At 40.2% G+C, this 21,653-nt stretch overlaps 1 protein-coding gene across 15 annotated transcripts in view; it reads left to right on the top strand.

Annotated features, from left to right (window-relative positions):
* The window catches only part of PALS2 (protein associated with LIN7 2, MAGUK p55 family member), a 46,603-nt gene extending 26,199 nt beyond the window's left edge, over positions 1 to 20,404 (top strand). For all 15 annotated transcript variants that reach the window (XM_015853762.3, XM_015853761.3, XM_085538466.1 and 12 more), the window contains 10 exons: positions 1,122 to 1,274; positions 5,894 to 6,046; positions 6,521 to 6,748; positions 7,638 to 7,769; positions 8,698 to 8,797; positions 9,386 to 9,454; positions 9,861 to 10,022; positions 10,947 to 11,149; positions 11,480 to 11,608; positions 13,640 to 20,404. In XM_015853762.3, coding sequence (XP_015709248.1) covers positions 1,122 to 1,274; positions 5,894 to 6,046; positions 6,521 to 6,748; positions 7,638 to 7,769; positions 8,698 to 8,797; positions 9,386 to 9,454; positions 9,861 to 10,022; positions 10,947 to 11,149; positions 11,480 to 11,608; positions 13,640 to 13,816 — 1,506 coding nt within the window. In that variant the 3' untranslated portion in view covers positions 13,817 to 20,404. The remainder of the gene's footprint in view (positions 1 to 1,121; positions 1,275 to 5,893; positions 6,047 to 6,520; positions 6,749 to 7,637; positions 7,770 to 8,697; positions 8,798 to 9,385; positions 9,455 to 9,860; positions 10,023 to 10,946; positions 11,150 to 11,479; positions 11,609 to 13,639) is intronic.
* Positions 20,405 to 21,653: the final 1,249 nt, after the last annotated feature.

Genomic DNA, 21,653 nt, shown 5'->3' with positions numbered 1-21,653 from the left:
CTGTCCCTATGTGAGGACAGATAGTTTCATGCAGCCAGCTGCCATGCAGGAGGGCTCAACAGGCTCTTGGGCTGCTCATTATTTATGGAGAAGGATAACTGATTCACTCATATTTACATACCAACTACAGATGTTAGTTTCTTTCAGATTTGTCTCAAGTCAAACATAGACCAGCACAGTTGTTAGGTGGGCAAATAACTCTAATTAGCCCTTGGCTATTGTGTTTTATTTCCCATCAATCTGTTCTCAGCCAGATGCAGCCTTCATAACCTGTTTCACCCATCATGATTGCCACTGGTGGACATCGGCTGAAGTCAGATGCAGCCGTCACAACCATCCATGGTGTTTATCACTCAAGCAGGATGATAATAAAAGTCAAGTTGGACAGGGCAAGAAGAGCACGCCATCACTCTGTTCAGAAACATTGGTTACAAGTTGAAGTTGCATAGGAATAAAAATAGAAGCAGTGGAAGTGTCTCATCTGTTGGTGGGAGAACTTCAGAGGGGAAAATCTGTGTGCTAACTTTACTGTAGTTAAGCACTTTGCCAATTAGAGTTGTTTCCAGCTGTAGAATCTGTTACACACTTCATCTGTAATATTTATCATGAAGAAAATGTTCACTGCAAAGAATCTATAGTTTTCCAATAATTCCCAAGAGTTTGTAGTTGTCCAATTATAATGTAACATTTCACTAGCAGAAATTTAACTAATGGATGTTTAAAAAAAAAAAAGTGTTTGTAATGGAAGCAGACATGATCTTAACTATAAACTGACTTTCTGAAGAATGATGAAGTTTTAACTGAGTCCATATGGCATGACCGCACTCAAACTCTTTTTTAGTGATTCCTTCTGCATTAAATCCCAGACTTCCATCCCAGACAGTAGCAAGCATATCTGACAGGTGCTGCTGATAAGGTTTGTCATGTCACATTGTTAAGGACACAAAATCCTTCAGCAGTTACAAAGACAAAATGTACAGATTAGACTGTACGTAATTGTTCCTGTTTTCCCACTGAAAGGGATGCACCAGGAAATTAATTTAAAAGTTTAAAATTTAGATGTACAACCTACTTGAAACTAAATTACATTATAGACGTTATGTAATTATTTTATCTTACAGGCTCATGAGAGACTAGAAGATTCTAAACTTGAGGCTGTCAGTGACAACAACCTGGAGCTGGTGAATGAAATTCTTGAAGACATCAGCCCTTTAGTAAATAAAGACGAAAACATTGCGGAATTGGTTGGAATACTCAAGGAACCCCATTTTCAGGTGCCTCCTTTTTACTCCTTTTCTCTTTATACAACCCACAGCATTATTGTGCACATACAGATCTTAGTATAGTAATGAAAGAAAAACTGAACTGTAGCCAACTTTAATGTAGAATTTTACTCTGAATGCAGGGCAAAGAAGTAGATGTAGAGTTAAGAATGAACATGATTTTAGCCTTTAATGCTTCATGTACATCTTCATTCATTGTGTTGTCTCTATTGTAAGTCTGCCTGTGTACTGGAGGTTACTCCATTGCTTTATTTTTAGCTTTTCCAGGTGGTCTCAGTTCCTGATACATTCTGCATTTCAGTTCAGATTTTGCATCCATACACGTGTCAGATGTAATTTGCAGAGTGAATGAACTTGATTCTCTTATGCCATGTGATCTACACTGAGCTTAAGTTGCAACTTCACATCCTTCTCACTTAATATAATTTACTAAACATTAATTAAATTTTGCCATATTGTTGTTGTCCCATTTCTGCTGCTCTTATTACCAGTTTCCATACTGGCCCTTAAAGATTAGGGTTTATTAATCCTCACAGGATTCTGGACTTTCTAGACTGGCTTCAACTTGTTTTGGTACTTTGCTGTCAGTCTCCTAAGTAGAAAAAATTAGCAAACATTTTGCCATGGCATAAACATACACTTCATGGACAGGTATAGAGCCGTCTAAACATTTTTTGTTGTGTATGTTAAATCATCTTTGGTTGGTTTTTGTTTTCTAAATTTTCAGTTGTATGCTATACACACATAGTGGTGTGCGTTACTGCTTAACATGGATAGGTGATGGAAAGGCCGATAAACTGTGCCATGGCCTGTTGGAACTGGGGAACACTTCAATACATCAGCTTTCAGTGTTGTAACTGCTGTGAATACTGTTCTGAAAAGCAGTTTGTTGGCCTCCCTTGTGCTTTTATTTGTGCATCATTACCAAGGGACCAAAGGCTTTGATTTAGAAACATACTGGTGAGTGACCCTTAAAATCAGTCTTTGATCTTCTAGCAAAAATTGGGACTGGAAAGGGAGAGGATAAGTTTGGAGGATCTGGTAATTAGTTTCTGCTGTGTTTTCATTTAGAAACTTCTAATTCATTTTGTACCATTGTCTGACTTACTGTTAGACTGTTTGATTCTTTTTTGGAAACCGATTTTAACAACGCATGTCACATTTATTGTGTGTTTTGAAGAAGATAAGATTGCATCTTCCTTCTCACACTGTTCCATGGGTATCTAAGAGAAATAAGCTATTTTTAGGGCTCCCTGCCTCATTTGCTGCAAAAACTGGATGGTGCACAAAGAATCAGGTGGGAATCTAAAAGAAAATACTACTTAATGGATATGGTAGTTAAATGTCGCCTTTTGAGAACTAAACTATCACTCACTTTGTCAGAGTTCGGCAGTTCAAAATTACTGAGTTCACTTAAAAAAAATAAATCCAGTGTAAAGCAGCTTGAGCTTGTGTTTTTCATACTGCAAGTGCTGTTGTGAGTCACTTAGTCTCATCTGCAGAAACAACAAGCACGCAGACAAAAACAGCTACTTACATCCAATGTGATTCAGTTTGGAAGCCTGAGTTCCACAGTATTGATAGTTTGCTCTCAGGGCAGTGTGCACAAAAGAGCCATACGAAAGAGCCGTGGGTGCTTAATGATACTTTGTTCACAGAATTTAGAACTATGTTTTTCTTTTTAACCTGGCAAATAAGTGCAGCCATGGAAAACTAAAGAACATGTTCTAAGTTTATGGCTTACTTTTTGACAGTATCTTGCAGAAAGGAGCCATTCTGTCTGCGCAGTACTGTTTCCAGCGCGCTGTGTCTCTTGTGAAGTGCTGAGAATTCTTCTAAGTGCCTTATTCAGGCACCATTGCTATTGTTTCCATGAGAACCTTTCCACAGTTACCCAGTGTTGGCTAGTTACTGATACTGTTTATTTATAATATACTTGAGAAAATTTGAATCATTCATGGATGCAGACTGTTCAGTCCATGTTGTTTTGCAGACTTTGCCAGTGGTTTTATAAATGTTCTATCACCAGGATGGGAAAGGTTCGATTTCAGGGGAGCTTTGGAGTTGCAGGAGCAGGAGGTTTCACTTTCTCGGAAGGAAGAAAAGTCAAATCCTCGTAACTGTGTTTCTCTAGTCACTCGACTATATTACTAAAATAAGAAAGTAACTGTGATCAACATAAAATGTTGGAGAGTGATCCAACAATATTTGCTTGGCCTCTCTTGCCAGGTCACTTTCTTTTAAGCGTTCCTCAGGGCTATACATCGTCTTGATGGAAACAGTCCTTTAAACCCAATATAGAATCATAGAATCACTGAGGTTGAGGCCATTCCTTCTAATCCTACTGCTAGTTATGTGACAGAAGAGACCAACACCCACCTCCATAACCTCCTTTGAGGCAGCTATAGAGAGCCACAAGGTCTCCCTTGAGCTTCCTCTTCAGCAGACTGTCTATTTTTGTGTTTTGGCAGTGAGAGTTAATTATGGAAATATAGTAAATGAACTATACGGGGTTGTTTTTTGGTTTTGTTTTGAAAACTGATACATTTCTTGTCTCAAAGAAATCATTTTGTAATTATGGGCGGCAATTCACAGTCCCTGATAGTTCTTCTGTGACTCAGCCATCATGGAAATAGCAGGGAGAAGATTTAGTGATTGACAGATGGTTAAGTAGCAGTTGAAAGAACTCATGCTTGTCCATGAAATGGAGTGAACAAATAGGATGGGAATGTGAGCAATGAGATGAGTTTTTAAGAACTGAGGAGTGTTACGGAGCATGTTAATTTGATAAGAATGGCACTGCTTGTCTAGTAGTTGTTTTTTGGCTGTGGATCCAATGTAATCCATAAATTGGATAACTGTTAAGGGCAGTGAGCTGTACAGCATGCTTGTGTGTGAGCTTCATGAGAAACCAAGTGGTTTGTGGCCAGAACTGCTGGCAGCAATTGTTTTCTAGCATGCGACCAAAAGAGAAAACTTGAATTACCACACAGGTCCATCTACTTGGTTTTGTCTGCGGTAATGTGTCAAAAGACACAGCTCATACTGGGTGGGTTCATTTTGGAAATGTAAAAAGGATAAAATGTGTTGCATACACACATGGGCAAACGGAGATCGGTTCTCCTGTTTTTTGGACTGGATGCATCTTGGATAATGAAGAATTAGAATTTGCTACTATCTGACAGCTGCTTGATTTAAATAAATGATTGTGTTCTCTATTTCATTTGGTTTGGTTTATGTCCAGGATATCAGAGCAGTCACAAGCCTTCACAGTGTTAAAGGCAGGGGCAAAATTAGTAGCAGAAGTAGTAGCTCCTCTAATCTCAAGTTAAAACATCAGCGGGGTCATTTTGTAGTGGGCAGGGTGAAGTTGGCTGTTCACAAATGGCACTTCAAGGATCTTCATGTTGAGCTTAGCACTGCATTAACGTGGTTGCACAGCTTTTAAGTTAGAGGCTGCTTGTAGAAGAATGGAACAGGCTGTGTAGCAAAACTGTTAAATTCAAAGGCCTGTCCTCCTCTATTTTCTAGTACTGTTAGCTGATTTCCTCTGGCATGTGTGTCACTGCCACTGATGTTCCCTATGGTGTCCTGCTCTCTGTGGCTTGTCTTTATCTACTTAAATTTGACACCAGCCAGTAATGTAACTTATGAGTGTATCTCATCAGATCACTGATTGAAACACGGCTGTTTACATTGCTTATGGTAAGATAGGCCTAAGAGCCACCTCTCCTGCTTTCTTGTTTTCCTTCTGCTGTATGGGTCAGAGAGACTGTGCATCACTGGACACTTCTTGCTGGATTTATCTACATTATGTGGTGGTTGTAGTGTGTCCCTTTTCTTCTTTAACATAGAAAGCCTCTGCCATCCAATTCACAAGTTTAATCTTGCTTTAACTCTACATGTTTTCTTACAGATATTTTAAGTCTTAAAGCACTTTTTAATAAGAAAATAAAATCTAATCTTAATCTTCCAAAGATGGTTATATTTGTTTGGATCTCTTCCTTTTCGTCTGTACTTACACATGTGAACTGGTGAAAACACCATAAATTATAAGATCTAAGCTCTTGCTTTCCAAAAGCAAGTTCTGTCAACTTGCAGATTGCTAGAAATTCTTACATACCTGCAATTACCTTTAATTTACCCCTACTTCCAAATTAACGTGGAGGAAATCTTTTTTACATTAAACACAAGTATCTAATAATGAGTCATGTTCATCTTTTTGCAGCTGCTTGTTTGCTTACTTCAACAATTTGCTTGAATATTGCTCCATTAGGTGAAGCTCTGTTGTAGGTATTCCCTTTTCCGTCTTCTTTCCAGTAAGTTTACATATGCCTCCCAGAAAAATTATAATTCTTCTATGTTTCCTTAAGGAGAATCATTTGTATTTAGGTAAGAGAACGTATTTGCCAAGCTAGTAGGGTTAGCAGGACATGTGAGTGCTTCTTTTTCATGCTAATATAACAGTTGATTTCTGGTGTATGCCGTATGAAATGTGATTTTAAAATCAGATTCTAAAATGGCAGTTTCAGTGGTTGTTCAACACAAAACTCTCTTAAAAAATAATTATTTCATTATTTTAAAAAGAGCTTTTTTCTATTCCCTTGTAGTCACTCTTGGAAGCACATGATATTGTGGCTTCAAAATGTTACGATTCCCCTCCTTCTAGTCCAGAAGTCAATAATTCTTCGGTGAACAACCAGATCGTTCCAGTAGATGCTATTCGTATCCTTGGAATTCACAAAAGAGCAGGAGAACCTCTGGTAAGTGATTGAAGATGAATAAGTCTTTAAATTAGAGTGTAAGTGAAAGCATTTGCTTGTGCCTAATTTCTCGCATTAAGTTTTAATTTTTAGCTTTATTACATTGTGTAATTTAATGGGTCATTATTGAAAGGTAGAAATAGAAAGATTGGTGTGTTCTCCACCCTGTTCTCTTTAGGAAATTACAGCCTAACGAACAGGCAGTCACTAGGCAGATTTACCTGCTGGCATCACTGTCTAACGCAACGTCTGGTCTTCATACAGAATGACAGGACTGCATGTAGTCAAGAAACAATGAAAACCTTGTCTGAAAGTACTCTGTCATTGGATACTTGCCTGTACTCTACTCTTATGTTGTATTATTGTCTGATTTCACTGGGGGAGACATCCCCATAGATGTATATGTTTTCCTTGAGGTGATGGTAAAATGCAATTGAAATTCAGCAGTGGTAAATGAGGTGTTACATCTTTCAGGGTGTTACATTTCGAGTTGAGAACAACGATCTGGTAATAGCACGAATCCTCCATGGTGGAATGATAGATCGACAGGGTCTGCTGCATGTAGGTGACATTATTAAAGAGGTGAATGGCCACGAGGTTGGAAACAATCCAAAGGAGTTGCAGGAACTGCTGAAAAATATTAGTGGCAGTGTCACTCTGAAGATTCTCCCCAGCTACAGAGACACGGTTATTCCTCAACAGGTCAGTAGCTCTTTTCTAACACTTGTGTCAGAAGATCTTCTGCTTGGTAATCGAGGGAGTAAGATTAAGAGCAGCCGTGTTTTGAGATTTTTGTGTGTGTATTTAATGCTAGCAAAAGGGGTAATACCTGTGTTTGCTTTTACGTACATATTAGAAATGGGATTATTCAGTATATTGAGATGGCATATCTGCTTAAAAAATTATCAATATCTTAGGCTGATAAGCATTTGTATTTGTGCAAATCTGTTTCTTTCACCTCTGACGACTTAGCCACAATCACACTGAACTTCAGTGAAGTGCATGTGTTTTTAACATGATTCATGTCCAGGCTCCATGGAATTCAGATACATATATACGACACATATACATAACGAGAGCATTTGAAACATCCTGTAAGACTCCTTCAGGTAGTGGGTGTTAATGCCCGTGAATATAACAGGTTGTGCTTACATTCAGCGTACTTTGTTTGTCTTAAAACATTGAGTTAATAGCAAACGTAATTCTTAGGATCAAACAATCCTTGAGGACAGTGTTTGAGCTCTGAGAAATGTTTGTGTTTCTAAGTAAGTCAGAGTTAGATTAATAATTAATTAAGCGGCATATACTGAAGTGAAAACGCAAATACATTGTCCAGTCTAGCAGCTGGCTTCTTCTTTTTGTCTTGAAGCTCCCTCAGCTAAGGTTTGCACTGCAGATTATTTCTGCTCCATCAGCTGTTGTGCTCTTTGTCAGTGTTTTCTCCATAACTTGCACCTTACTTGTGAAATGCAAATTTGATTGTGTTGAACTTGTTATGCTGTAGGTAAAGACACCACTTCAGCTTGACAGGTGAGTTAGTAAGAATGTAATTTGTAATGTTTAAGCACTGTAAATTTTTTCCACGTTTCAGGTTTTTGTGAAATGTCATTTTGATTATAACCCATATAATGACAACCTCATCCCATGCAAAGAAGCGGGGCTGAAATTTTCTAAAGGAGAAATTCTTCAGATTGTAAACCGGGAAGATCCAAATTGGTGGCAGGTTGGTAAATTAAAGTTTCATTAATGTCTTTGACAACAAACTCTTTAATTTAAACTACTTAACGGTAGATAGAATTAAAATATTTACATGGTAATCCAGCTTCATGCTCTAGTATTGAAAGTGAGAATACAAGCAATTGCAGTAGTAGTGAACATTCAGTGGTATAAATTGCATATATAACACTGTGTTCAGCTTGTAACTTGTGGCTGTCCAGGAGCAATAGATCCAGTGTGCTTATCAACACCCTTGATGAGTGGCAAAAGTAAAACATCTTAAACAAATACAAGAGTATCGTTGCAGGTTATGCCATTGGGAAGGAAAGTTAGGTTTTTCCTTGGCCATTCTATAATGGCAGACCGTTGCTGGGAATTTATGAACTGTGAAAAATCAGTGAGTCGCTAATAGGTAAAAGCATACATCTTGAAAAGCAAACAGGGCTTGTTAGCAAGTGACAGGCCAGCTAGCTATAGCCGAGTGTAACTTCTCATTACTGTGTGTTCATATGCGTTAAGCTTGCAGAGAATTGGGCCTGCCATTAAATTAAATGTTAGAATACTTTTGTTACTCAGATTTAAATCTCTAGTTATATAGTACAGAAGCTTGAAGGCGTTGATGAGATCTGTTTATAACATTCCCAGTTTGTAAAATGACAGTTACTAAGCTGTGCTGGAACCTGCTTGAAGTTGCTCAAGAATACAAAACAAAGGTACCATGTGCTACAGAGTCTTGAGTTTTGTCAATTGAGAGCTGTAGCGATTGAATTCCATTTAGGCTTGTTATGCTGAAAGTTGGCTGGCTACAGGAGGCTAACAGAATGGAAACCAGTTACTTCAGAGCCTTCACCACTGAGAAATATGGTCAGTGTAAAAGTCAGTCATCAAGATGTCATGAGACGTTACCTCTGATTCTTCCTATTTTTAACTTCCAGGCCAGTCATGTCAAAGAAGGAGGAAGTGCAGGGCTCATTCCTAGCCAGTTCCTGGAAGAGAAGAGAAAGGCTTTTGTTAGAAGGGACTGGGACAACTCAGGTGAGATCTGAGAGGTTTCAGAGTTACGTTTTGCTCGGACTCAGTTTGTTTTACTTTTACTTGACTTTCTTCTCAGATAGTTGAAAAATTTTGTATGGGAATATTGCTGAATGCTTATGACTATGTGTGTATGGTTTTGGCTTTGAGTAAAGGATGGAGACTGTAAAATACGTGCTTAGTCTTCATAAATACATGAGCCAGTTTTACTACCCGCCGATGAAAAGCTAAGTGAGGTGGTAAAGCTGTAAGGATTGCTCTCTTTTATTCAAGCTGTTTTTATAATATGCACTGAAAGTTAATAGGTATTTTTGAAGGATTTTTCTGGGATTTTTCCAACTTTCTTGGAAAACTTTTTCTTCTGTGTTCTGTTTATACTATACTCTGTAATGTGTATGGAAGTAGATGTAATGTCCTTCCCTAGAATACAGGAATTTGGAAAAAGGAAGGTAATGACTTATTGAAAATAGCCTTTTTAAGTGCAATTAATGTAAACTCTCGCATGGTCCTGGAAAATACTAAATACATCTAAATACTTTCAGCAAAAATGTGGAGCAAGAATGATGATTTTGTCTCAATTTTTATTTGTAGGGCCTTTCTGTGGAACAATAAGCAGCAAAAAAAAGAAAAAGATGATGTATCTTACTACAAGAAACGCAGGTATCTTTTAATTTTATATATCTCTGTGCTTTTAACCTTGAATAGCCTGCTGTGGCTGTTAGTGGCTCTGCTTGAGCGAGGGGACTGGACCAGATGATCTCCAGAGGGTCCCTTCCAAACTCAACCGGTTACTCTGTGACAGCTTGCTAATGGTTAATCACAATTTTCCCATTCAGATCACCCTAGTAATTTCTCCTTGGAAGGAAAAGCAATAATCTGACCTTACGGTTTTCACAAATATCTTCTATTTCCATATGAATTTAAAGCAATAAGGCTTATATCAGACTTTGTCATTTGACTACTATTTATATATCCATTTTGATCTGTTCAGATACAGTAGAATTAATTTTTTTTCTTACATTACTGACTAGGTATTAACCTGTTTTTTGTATTCTTCTTAATATAGAATTTGATCGTCATGAAATCCAGATCTATGAAGAAGTAGCCAAAATGCCTCCTTTTCAGAGAAAAACACTGGTCTTAATTGGGGCCCAAGGAGTGGGACGAAGAAGCTTGAAGAACAGGTTTATAGTACTGAATCCTACTAGGTTTGGAACTACAGTGCCATGTAAGTTGTCTGCACTCCTGTTGTAATACCATGTTGTGAGTTTCTCATCTGGAAAACATCTAAAGTTTATCCCATTCTTTGGTGGTAGAAGTAATTTCTCACAGTCATTGAAACTTGTTAATATATTCCAGAGTTCAAATTAATTAAATGCAAACAGTGAGCAGTAATACAGCAAAGTAGGTAATAATCTGGTATTTTGTTTCATAATGTAATTTCCACGTTCTTGCTTAAATAATGTCTGTGCTGTAAACTGTGGGCCGATATCTAAGCCAGCTACTAATGCTTTACTTAAGTGTGGGCTTTAATTGCTCTGCAGTGAATATTCTTTGCTGTGAAGAGTAAGTTGTCCTGGAAAGTAGCATCATCTGGCCTCCACTGAGTTTCTCATTGCTGTTGCTGGGCTTGTTCTATTATTTGAGCTAACTTTTCCTATAGCTACCTCAGGTGATTCTGCCTTGAATAACAGTGAGAGACATATGCGATAGTATTTTTGGGGGGGGAGGTAGAACGGGGTGGGTCTTAATGTGTACTCAGTTGGTTTTGGAAAGTCAATTTGCCATTTGAGAGTTCCATTTCACTGAAGTTCCATTTCATTTGCAAGTCATTTAAATAATTATTTTCAGTCTGTAATTAAGAAGATGGTATAAATGCATATTGTATGTGGTCTGAAGGAGTAATGCAAAGGAAGAATAAGTATCCAAGGGTAAGCAGTGTATAGGAAAGAACTGAAATAATGTGAATGGGAAGGGCTGTGCGCAGATCTGGAATGTGTGCTAGAATAATTGATGAATCTGTACATGGAACCATGAAAATTACACTTTATTCCTTATTATAAGCTCCATAATTTAAAGGCAGCACAGTCTTGCACATGTGTTTCAATTATAAAGGGATTAACATTCAGTTTGTATTTTAAATGTTTTTCAGTTACTTCACGAAAGCCAAGGGATGATGAAAAGGATGGACAGGCATACAGATTTGTGTCACGAGCTGAAATGGAGATGGATATTAAAGCTGGCAGATACTTAGAGCATGGAGAATATGAAGGAAATCTTTATGGAACTAAAATTGATTCTATCCTTGAAGTTGTTCAGACAGGAAGGACGTGCATTTTGGATGTGAATCCACAGGTAGATCATTCGTAATGTTACACTCAAAAAGGTGGAGTGTAATGTTGATGAGGCATGCCTTTAAATCTGAAGGCTTCTTACCTGGCTGAAAGATTAAGCTGCCAACTGGATTTGTGTGTTTGTGGAACTTAGCTGGATTAAGTTATGAAGGTGGGGGGGGGAAAAAACAGAAAAGGCAATGTAGGAGTTTCTGAAATAGAGTTAAAAGTCTTCACCTATCTTGTATTTCTGATGACTGTAATGTAATATTTTTCAATGCCCCTTAAGTGAAGGGATGTTTGAGCCATTCTCATACTCTTTTTTTTCCCCCTCTTTTTTTGTTGCTTCCAGGCCCTGAAAATACTGAGGACTTCAGAATTCATGCCCTACGTAGTGTTCATTGCTGCTCCAGAGTTGGAGACACTGCGTGCTATGCACAAGGCTGTGGTAGATGCTGGAATTACAACCAAACTTCTCACTGTAAGCAGATTGTTTCCTATTCCCTTTGCTTTGAACAGGACGTTCTGAGTTTATTTTTGATTTTAGATAGATTTCTTTTTTTTTTTCTTCTTCTAAAATTCTAAAGTCTTCAAGAAAAGTAAGGCAAGATATTTGCAGATTGCTCACTGGTAATGAATCAAACACTATGTGTAAGGCAGAGTGCTTCTTCCTCAATAAGAGTCCTCTTACAGACACCCTCGATTACAGGAACTACTTGGAACATGTTCTTTGGGAAGTGCCACCTTTGATTATTTACAGTGAGTTATAGAAAACTGGGTGGCAGGAGATGTTCTCTTATGTAAGTGCATTTCCTTCACTTCACCACCTCACTGCCAGCACAGTTGCTTTATCAGGTTTGCCTTTATATTGTAGGTGTGCCTTAAAAACATAATGTGCAGTCCTTTGGAAAGACTGTTTGAAAAGAACAAAACAGGGTCAAAATAAACAAACAAAAAAGCCAAGCAAAGCAGCTGGCATTCTGCTGGGCCTCATTTCATTTCCACTGCTGCAGCAGCACACGCTGCACCAGAAATGGCTGAGAGCTGCCAGAAAAAGAAGTGTTGAATGGCTTCTCCTCCCGTGACGTTCCTTGGACTTGTCATGTAAAGCAAAGTGGCACATTTTATTCCTCAGGTCCTGGTTCCTTTTCTGAGACCCAGCAGAGGCAAATGAGAGGCATAGCGAATGATGAATGTTCTCTATGGTTTTGAATTTTCCCACTGGAGGACTGGTGCAAAGAAAATTAGAAACAGTCAGGCTGGGCAGTAAATGAAATCATTCTGTGTGCTCAGCAGCGTGTCTTCCCCTTCTGAGAAGAGCCCTGGCATGCTGACAACCCAGCTGGCATTGTGTAGCTTAGATGGTAGCGATACCTTGTGTGATACTGATGGGGCATTTCAGGCTATAAAATGGGGAGTGATTTAACTTATACTGAATTGAATGTGGGATTTTTTAGCTTTTTTTCTCCTGAAACCTGTGAGATTCCGTTCTGTTAACAACATGAGAAGCTGTCCAGCCCTAGTTGTGGACTCAGGTTGTTAAGGATTCTAGTATGTCTGTGGGTGCTTTGTGTTGCCTCCTTCCCACAACCACTGACTTTTGCCTTGTGTAATCAAGAGACAAGATTAAGACAGCGCAGACAAGTATGAAAGTAATTTCCTGCACTTCCTAAAATTTTATTCCCTAAGGGACATCCTTGCTTTTGTTTTACTTCCTCTGTGAATAAGAAAGAGGATAGTTGCATTTAAAGTATGCATGTTATGAATCTGTATGGATTCTGCATCATAATGTTGGACATCTTCAGCTTCCTGAACAAAGAAGAAATGTGCATTTGAAGTATTGCGTGCATTGTTTGCTAGTGGGTCTGTCTCAACTATTCCTGGCTTCCCAGGCCATTGCAAGAACTCCTGCTCCTGTGGTGCTCTATGTGCTTGCCTCCTTCACGTGCTGTGAAAGAAAGGCTATTCATATAGTTATTAATTTTGGCTTTTCTATTTACAACTGCAGTGGCGCTTTAAAAATCTGAGATTCTTCCACCAATGCAGCTTTGGTGATGTTTTGTTTCACACTAATTTAAATCCCTGGGGCTTTGGTGCTTTCTGGAGGGAAGAAAAAAGAGGCACAAATAAATGCACGTAACCAATCCGATTATTCCCAAACGTTATCTATTGTGATTGACTTGCCAGTTGCCTGCACAAAGCGATGGGCTGTCTGTTGGGCACACAGGGCCCCTCTCACGTGCTGTTATTGACTTCCTTAAGAATGGCAAGATGTGCAATGTTTGGTTTCCATATTTAACATTGTTGACGCCAAGTATAAAATTGTCGGTCCCATCAGTGCATTTTAGCTTGAGGGCTTTGTGGATTTATTATAGATATTTTATCTTTTTAATGCATAGCGGTACAAAGCTGTAAATGAAGCCATTCATCCTATGTCACAAACCAGTGCTTGTTGATTGGTAAGGATGTGACAAGTCTTGCATTCTTAGTGATTTCCAAATGCTTCCAACAGGACACCGACCTGAAGAAAACAGTGGATGAAAGCGCCCGGATCCAGAGAGCGTACAACCACTACTTCGATCTGACCATCGTAAATGACAACCTAGACAAAGCCTTCGAGAAGCTGCAGACTGCTATAGAGAAACTGAGGCTGGAGCCACAGTGGGTCCCCATTAGCTGGGTGTACTGAGATTGCTGAAGATGAGCTTAAGTAACAAATAAAATCAACTGCAGCAACCAAACTAACGTGACAGGATGTGGTGTAGATAGCGATGATAACTGCAGCGCCTGCGCATTTTTACTCTGTGTATATTCAAAAGTACACTGCTCTGACTTTTTATAATAACGCCGAAGAGAAAGTGTACTTAAATATGTAATTTATTTTAATTTTTCTAACTTTTTACAGATAACCTTTCTATTCATATCACACGAAGGAAATGCGTTTAAGCATTTTATACGTTTTGATTTTAGTACCTTTGCCTTTTTCATCGGAGAAACTTTCAGTCCTTCACTTTAACATTTACATCTCGGTCTTACATTTTCACTGTGACTAAAAAGAGGATACTTGAAACAATTTTTGTCGAACTCGGTCACGTCAGTGTTTAACCGCTCAAAAGTCTGTCGCTTTTATTAGGAAACAACAGATTTCTTTTTCTTTTCTCCTTAAAAAGCAATGATTTGACAGGAGTAGAATCTCAAACGCTAACAGCGACAAGCGGCACAGCTCCATTGCTCCAGCTTCTTTCTGCTGAACGTTGAAGCATTCTTGATGTTTCATGAATTCCTGACGTCTCTTGATTTAGGCAACTGTTCTGTAGGTTCCCTTATGCGTCCCTTGCAATCACACGAAGCAATACCTTGCAAGCTGCTCATCAGCTGTTCTTGGGAGCCCACCCGTCAGAAGCCTCTTGTGGTGGAAGTACCTGCAGCAGGGAGCGTGTCTGCAAGGTAATTCAGTGCAGTGGTGATGTAGCCAGAGAGAACCTGATAGCGGAGCCTTGTAGAGCAAAGCTTAATATCCAGGACTGTTGTATTCATGCATGTGAAAACACATTGATTTGAGAAACAAAACAAAATGAAGAAGAACCCAACCCAGAGTTTTCTTTTCTTAGGACATCGTTTGATGTTTATGTAGTGATCTGTGGCTTAATTTCCTGAGAGATCTAGCTGAGTTTTGTGTTCTCTTTTGGAAAGCTGTTGTATTTTTGAGTGTGATGTAATGGAATTTCTGTGCTCTTTGTTGCATTGTGCTTTTAATTGATTTTTTCATTAGGTAACTTGTGAATTGGAAGCCTGCTGCTAAAAAGCCACCCTGTTCATCATTTTCGTGCTTTACAACGTACTTCTTTTTGTGTTTGGTGACAGTTGTCCCCTTTGTAGGCCCATAGACATAAGTCATATTAGGTTTGTTGATCAAAGCTTATGCTAATGTAAGTTTCTGCTTGACAAGAACAAAATGAAAATACAGCCTGTCACCAAGACTCGCTCTTTTTGTGATCACATTTTATATTATCCTGTTAGCTGTTGTATATAGCAACATTCACCATTCCTTAGCAGGCTAAACAGAAGTCATCTATATTTGCTTAATTCCTCTTCCATCCGGTGACAGGCACCTTGCTTCTGAATTCTTTTTCAGCACCAAAGTGTGATACAGAACACTGCAAAAAGCAATTCTTCCTGTTTCTGAAGGAAAAGAGGCCTGCGTGCTGTAAAGCAGCATTGGCTCCTGGGGATCTTAAAGCTTTCTACGTAAAAAAACTACGAAACTGTTGATATAGGAAAAGCTTACATCTCAAAAAGCAAAACCACCCTACCTGTATGCTGCAGGTGATTTGTAAAGCTGATGGAGTTGGTTGTTTGGCAGGGGGCAGCTTAAGATCACAGTGTGTTTGGAAGATGTTTGTCAGAGCTGTGTGAGCACGGGGCATCTTTGTGGCTCTGAAGGCTGAGATCTCAGCCTTACGGAGGGACTCTGGAAGTGTTGGAGGAAAATTTGTGCCACTGCTTTGCTTTCTTGGTTTTGTTTGCTGTGGTTTTATTTAAGCTGGGCAGAGCATCAGCACCAGCCCTTTACTTGCTTTTCCCAGAGATGTGTTCTGTGATCCTGTCACTCAGAGGCTGCTCTGAGAAATAGATGGAGTCTTTTATGGAGCAGCAAAGACAGCAGAGCCGTTGCTTAACTAGTTCAATGATTTTGCTTTGGCATTATAAGCTTAGCGTGACGGGATTGTGTTTGTATCCTGTGTCATAGAAGACCTACATGTGCTGTAAATACAATGTGCTTCCTGGACAGATGCGATGCCTTTTCATTACGAGTTTGTGATGCCAAAAGTGGGCTGAGCTCACTCTCCCTTAAGGAGCTGAACGAGATGATTCTTCACTTTCCACCCCATGGCAGTTCATATTGCAAACGTCACCTCTTGTCATCACTTTACAGACGTGTACTCAGCCAAAAGTATCCCACGAGAGATGGGCACCAAGGTTTAGTCATGAAAACCTCGCTACTCCTATTTCCATCTCAGAGATCATGCTGTGCAAAGAGCCCACATAGTAAGCAGTCTCCAGTTTGCCGTGTATTTGTTGAAGCCTGAAGCTTTTAGCTTTAGCTTAAGCTCCACGCAGTGCTTAGCAATCAAGCACATTTAAGTTAGCACAGCGGAGCCCAGCAGCTGACCCTTTGCTGCGGTTAATATAGATGCTAATGAGAAGTACAATCTGAAGCAATAAGCACTGGGTTGCTAAGGTTGCATTCAAGGACTGTTGTCAAAGTGAGTGCAGGTTTTAACTGGATGGTCACATGCCAGTTTAGGGGAGGAAAAAAGACATTCCTTGCATCTGTTTGTTAGATCGTACAAATCGAGAGTCTGCGTTGGCAGCTCTACCGTGTTTGGAAATTACTTTTTTCATCAGATATTCCACTTAGATTGTTGCTGCGTAGTTGGGTGACTGGGCTGAAAATAAGTTACTTTTATTAAACCAAAGCATTCCTGGAGAGGCTTAGAACGAGGATGCCATGTTGGTCATGTACATGGTGGTGATGGATTCTGCCTGTTACAACGTGCTGGGTCAGGAGTTGGGCAGGGAGCTGCACATTGCACTGCAAAGGAAAAGATGGTGTGAAAGGCGAGTTCTGAGCAAGGGAAGCCATTTCATATAGGAGCTGTTTGAAGCATTCCTGGGGGATAAATAGCTTGGATGTCACGTCTCTCATTCTGTACTGAGCATTCATCTTCCAGATCGCAGGAAAACTTGTCACATTGACTGTTAATAACAATAGGCGTGTCTGAGCGAGGCGAAGATGCTGCTAAATGTTTAAGATACGTGGTATGTATCACAAGGTAAATATTTAAGTAAGTAGATTAGAGAAATGAATTATCAAATAGTTGTCTGTGTATGTGTATGTATGTGGATGGTGAAACTAAAATGCTCATGTCTGCTACCACATTGCTATCTCCCATGACTTAATCCAGAAATGTACCTGCATGTGAGACTTTAGAACTGGTACACTTCTCTACCTGGTTTATTGTGTTTACTAATGTATATTTTTCTAAATATACAGATATTTCAATCTAAAAATTCTATATTTATCTGTAATTTCTATGTTTTAAACAGTGCATGGAGGTGCTGTAAAAATCTGTACATATAGAGAGACTTATAGAAGAAACACTGTAGTTGCCCTCTGTACGAAAAGTTATACATAAGAACACAGTCAGTATGCCAAGACCCCTAAGTTATTTCCTTAAATGCACCAAAAATTCCCCTAACTGTACACCAGTCTCAACTTTCTTGTAAATACTTTGGTGCATTTATACCCACGTGATTACCTTGCTGTCTCTGTTAGACCTGCAGGTCTACTTTAGGTTCTACGTCGCGACAACATGCAATCGATTACAGTTTGGTGTAATATGTCATCTTGCATAGATTTACAAAGGGCTTTAATAATGATCTGCAAGCATAAAGCGAAGGTAAAATTGGAGCAGTATCACCTACTGACACAGGCAGGGGAGATAAGCCTACACCCAGTGTGGTACCAGTGTGGTACTCTCAGTCTGCAGAGTTCAGTGCAGCTCTGTGCACTCGGTCATACAAAAGCTGCAGGGTAGCAGATGGGCTCTTTCTGAGTCTGTGTTTATATAATCTGTCGCATCCTTGCTAGGCTCAAAATGCAGCTTTTTTTCCCCCTTGTCTTCTGTCCTAACTCATCGTGTCCTCTGAGATCCCACCTGAGTGATTTGCTGTACAAACTGCCGGCAGCTCAGGGTTCAGGAAGTGCTCCATGGTTTGTTTGTATGTTTCTTTTAAGAGTGATTCAGATAATAAATAGGACATTTAACTTTTAAAGACAGAGAATTCCTGGGTAGGGACCCTTTGAAGCCAAGTTTGCCTCTCTGCTGTGCTTAAAGGACCAGTGGAGAATGACAAGTAGAGCACAACTCCAGAAATCCGGATTGCTGGGCTGTCTGTTTTTACATAAGCTGTTACTGTGACCGTGATCCAACCCAAACTTCTCTCCCTGTTCCTTGGCTTCCCATCCAGTCCTCATCTATCTTCATCTTTCCCACTGAACTTGGAGGCAGATGCCAATTCTCTAAAGATCTGTCGTGCCTGCTGCAGTAGCTTCCCAGTCACTCTGTGCCTGCAGGTACAGCTTTAACACTAATTACAGCTGGAAGTCTGTCGCATCTATCATGCAAATTCGTAGGGAGTATTTGCTTCCTGCAGGGTTTCTTGCCTCACGCAAATTCCGAAGGGTTAAAGCATTGCGTTGTTATTGCCAAATTTAACAATACTTCTTCTGCAATAGTGTTCAGAGATCAATTCATCCACGTTTAGGTAGTGGTTAGCTGGTACAAAAGACTTCAAGTCTGCCAGACCTCTTGCCTTAAGGATCCCTGTAGCTCTTACAGAAAACCTCTCCTGGGCCATTAACGGGATTTGTTCAGCACAAGGTTCTGGGGTTTCTCTGTTGGGCTGCCATTCTTGAAGATGCTGATGTTCTGGCCCTGTTCTGTTTGTTTTTTCCCCACCCTTTCTGGTTTTCACATTCTTAACGATCTTATTGACCTGAACGGTCTGGGATTCTCACCTTGCCTCCTTCAGAGGACACAGCGGTCAACACAAACACTGGTATTTACTAACAGTGTGACTTGCTGTTGGCAGTCCTGCACTGGATGCAAAAGTAACAATTGTAGTGCATTAAAAAAAGAAGTCAAATTAACAAATGTTCAGAGGCAGCTTTGGCTTCCAAATAGAAGTAGTGTACTCACACACAATGCGATAGGCATAGAGAGATATAGAGCTTAACTTAACTTAGAATTAATATACTGCAAGTTAATAGAAGAGTATTTGCTAACGTACTTGAATTCTCCACTTTGGCCCACAGTGGGATAGTGTCTCACAAACTCTCACATTAAACTGCTGAATTCTTCATTCATTTCCTGGTACTGGAGCTGGAATTTACCTGCTCACATAAAAGTTCCAGCTTGGTAAAAGCTGTGTAGCAATTGGACCTCCAAGTAGATTTTTGTTCTTCCTTTTTTAAAGGAGAGTTTAGCAATATTTAGATTGTATAGGATACAGGGCATTTAAAGTCAGTAAGTGTGAATTCTGTTCTCAATATTCTTAACTTTTTCTCATGCTAGTCGGGTATGGATTTTCTTTTGCTGCTAATGCAGAGGTTGGATGGGGAGTAGGACCAACGTGCAAGGATAAAAGGGTGAAAGCAGGCCTGGAAACATCTCCCACTTGTTCTCTTAATGTTCTGAACTCCACAGTAATGCTGTCCGTACAAGTTTGGCTGTCTGCACAGCTGATGCAAGTCATCGCTCCATGGGTAGGCAGCACTCACTGCAGTACGGTGAACCTCTTCCAGCAGCCCCAGTAACTTCTCAGTCGTTGACCTCTTGTGTGATACGCAGAGCAGCATTAATGACACCGCTTTGTACAGTTCTGGGAGTGGCAGCAAAATCATTGGCTGCAAGAATTGTTGTGGGTTCTTTGATAGCTTTGTGTGGGTTCCTCTCATGAGATTCTATATGGGAGAACTGCAGAAAGGGAATTTCCCCCACTGAAAATGCACATTGAGCTTTCCCTGCCTCCTGCAGTTATGCATCTCCTGTACGTAACACTTGAGTACTCCGACGTAAGGGGGAACCTCTTTCTTCCTTAGGTTTTAAAACAGAAACTTGGGCACCCTCTCGCCCCGAGCTGGGCTGAGAACTACCAGACCTTGTTGAAGTGTTTTGCTCTGTACGTGTGTTCAAAGCGTCAGTGTTACATTTCCGGCCCTTGCTTATTCTCATACCAGTTTTTCCCTCTTAGAAGCTTTGCATGATTTTTTTTTTTCCTCTCCTTCTACAGAATATTAAACTAAACTGGATTTGAAACTTGTAAATGTTGAAAAAGTTCTCTCCTGTAAAGAAATACTTTCTATTAGCTGAAAATATCCTACAAAACAACCTTAACTATTCATTATACATTTTCTAACGTGATACTGAAGCTGAGTTAGTAGCTTCCTGTGGTTTGAATGCAGCGCTTTAGAGCAGGCCTGGGAGGTGGGTCCCAATAGTGCGCTGCCTTCCTATCCAGCAGCTGCCACGTAGGACATTTTTAAAGCGTAGCTTGTTTTCTAACCCCCCCGTTGTGTTTTTCACAGCTGATATTTTCACAATAAACAAACACAGCCAAGCGTAAAAATATTAATGTACAAACTGTGAGATTCTGTTAATTCCCAACAAAATATTTTTGTATATAATAAAGATTTAATATTGAAAAACTACACTTTCTTTGGTTGGTTTCTTCTTGGTCTTTCTGTGACTTGCATCAACTAAAAGATGCTGGCTGGGGGCCGTGAGGGCTCACCAGGAAGGGAGGGCAGGCAGTGCTGTGGAATTTTCCCCTGCCCTCCTCTTGCAGGTTGAAGGGCCGTGCTCCTGTGCTAAGCCCCAGCACTCAGCTACAGGTTGGAGGGTGGGAAATGAACAACGTTCAAGGCTGGTAACTAATTTAAAGGGGGTAAAACAGGACTGAGGTTATGCCATAGAATTGTGGTGGTGGTCACAGTTCAGAAATGTGACATTTCTGGCTTCTGAATGCGCCCATTCCCAATCCAATGCAGAGCGCTCTGGGCCTCTTCAACCATCCTATACATGCTATTTCTAAAGCAGGGCTGCTTACTTTCTAATCAATCACTACCCCCCATTAAGGGAGTCAGTCTCATACATTCACATTGTAATTCACCAGCAGACATAAAAGCTCAGGCAGCTGAGGCCTGCAGTTGGTACAAGGTGAACACTCATTGCTGGCAGCAAGGCTGAGGCTGCTGGAGACAACACGTGCCTAACCAAAAAGCAACTGCTGACCTCACTTTCCCTTGTCCTGATCTGATTCTGAAACAAAGGTGTGGGGTCTGCCCCCTTCTGTAGAAGGCAAAATTGCATCAGGGAAGCAAGGCGCGAGAGAAGGCTGAGAGTGAAATGAAGCGCCATTCTCTCCTGAAGGACCCCGGTGCCCTTTTACCACCTCTGTTTTCCAGGGAAATCCCCATCTAACCTTAATGGAGCATTTTCTGTATGAGGCCAACCTGTCACAAGCAATCACTGCTTCAGTTAGGATGCCCTGAGTGGAATCCAAATTCATTTGGATCAGTGCAGCGCAGCCAGGGTCCCTGAAGAGGGAGGCTCACCTCATTTAGCTTAGGGAGGGGCAGAGCGAAAGTTAGATAGAGAGAGACTCATTGCTTCCGCTGCCTCTTTGGATCTACGTATCCCCAGCCTGAGCTATTCTGAATGCTCATGTGCTTTCAGAAGGACAGGGAGCACATAAAAAAGCAGACTAGTTGCTGCCATGCACAACCAATGCCTTCTTTTTTATAGTTAGGTTTCTATAGAACACCTGGGGTCTTTTCCTTCTGCAAACAAATCCCCTTTACACATGTCCAGTACAGCCCATCCACCCTGAAAGCAGGTAAGCAGTGCAGCGTATGCAAGGCTTACAAGATTAAAATCTGATCTGTGGACAGCAGCACT

The sequence above is a fragment of the Coturnix japonica genome, chromosome 2 (assembly GCF_054131305.1).
Source record: "Coturnix japonica strain WE chromosome 2, WE-NBRP24, whole genome shotgun sequence".
Classification (NCBI taxonomy): Eukaryota; Metazoa; Chordata; class Aves; order Galliformes; family Phasianidae; genus Coturnix; species Coturnix japonica.
Note: the sequence above shows the minus strand (reverse complement) of the source record. Positions and strands in the feature narration are given on the sequence as shown.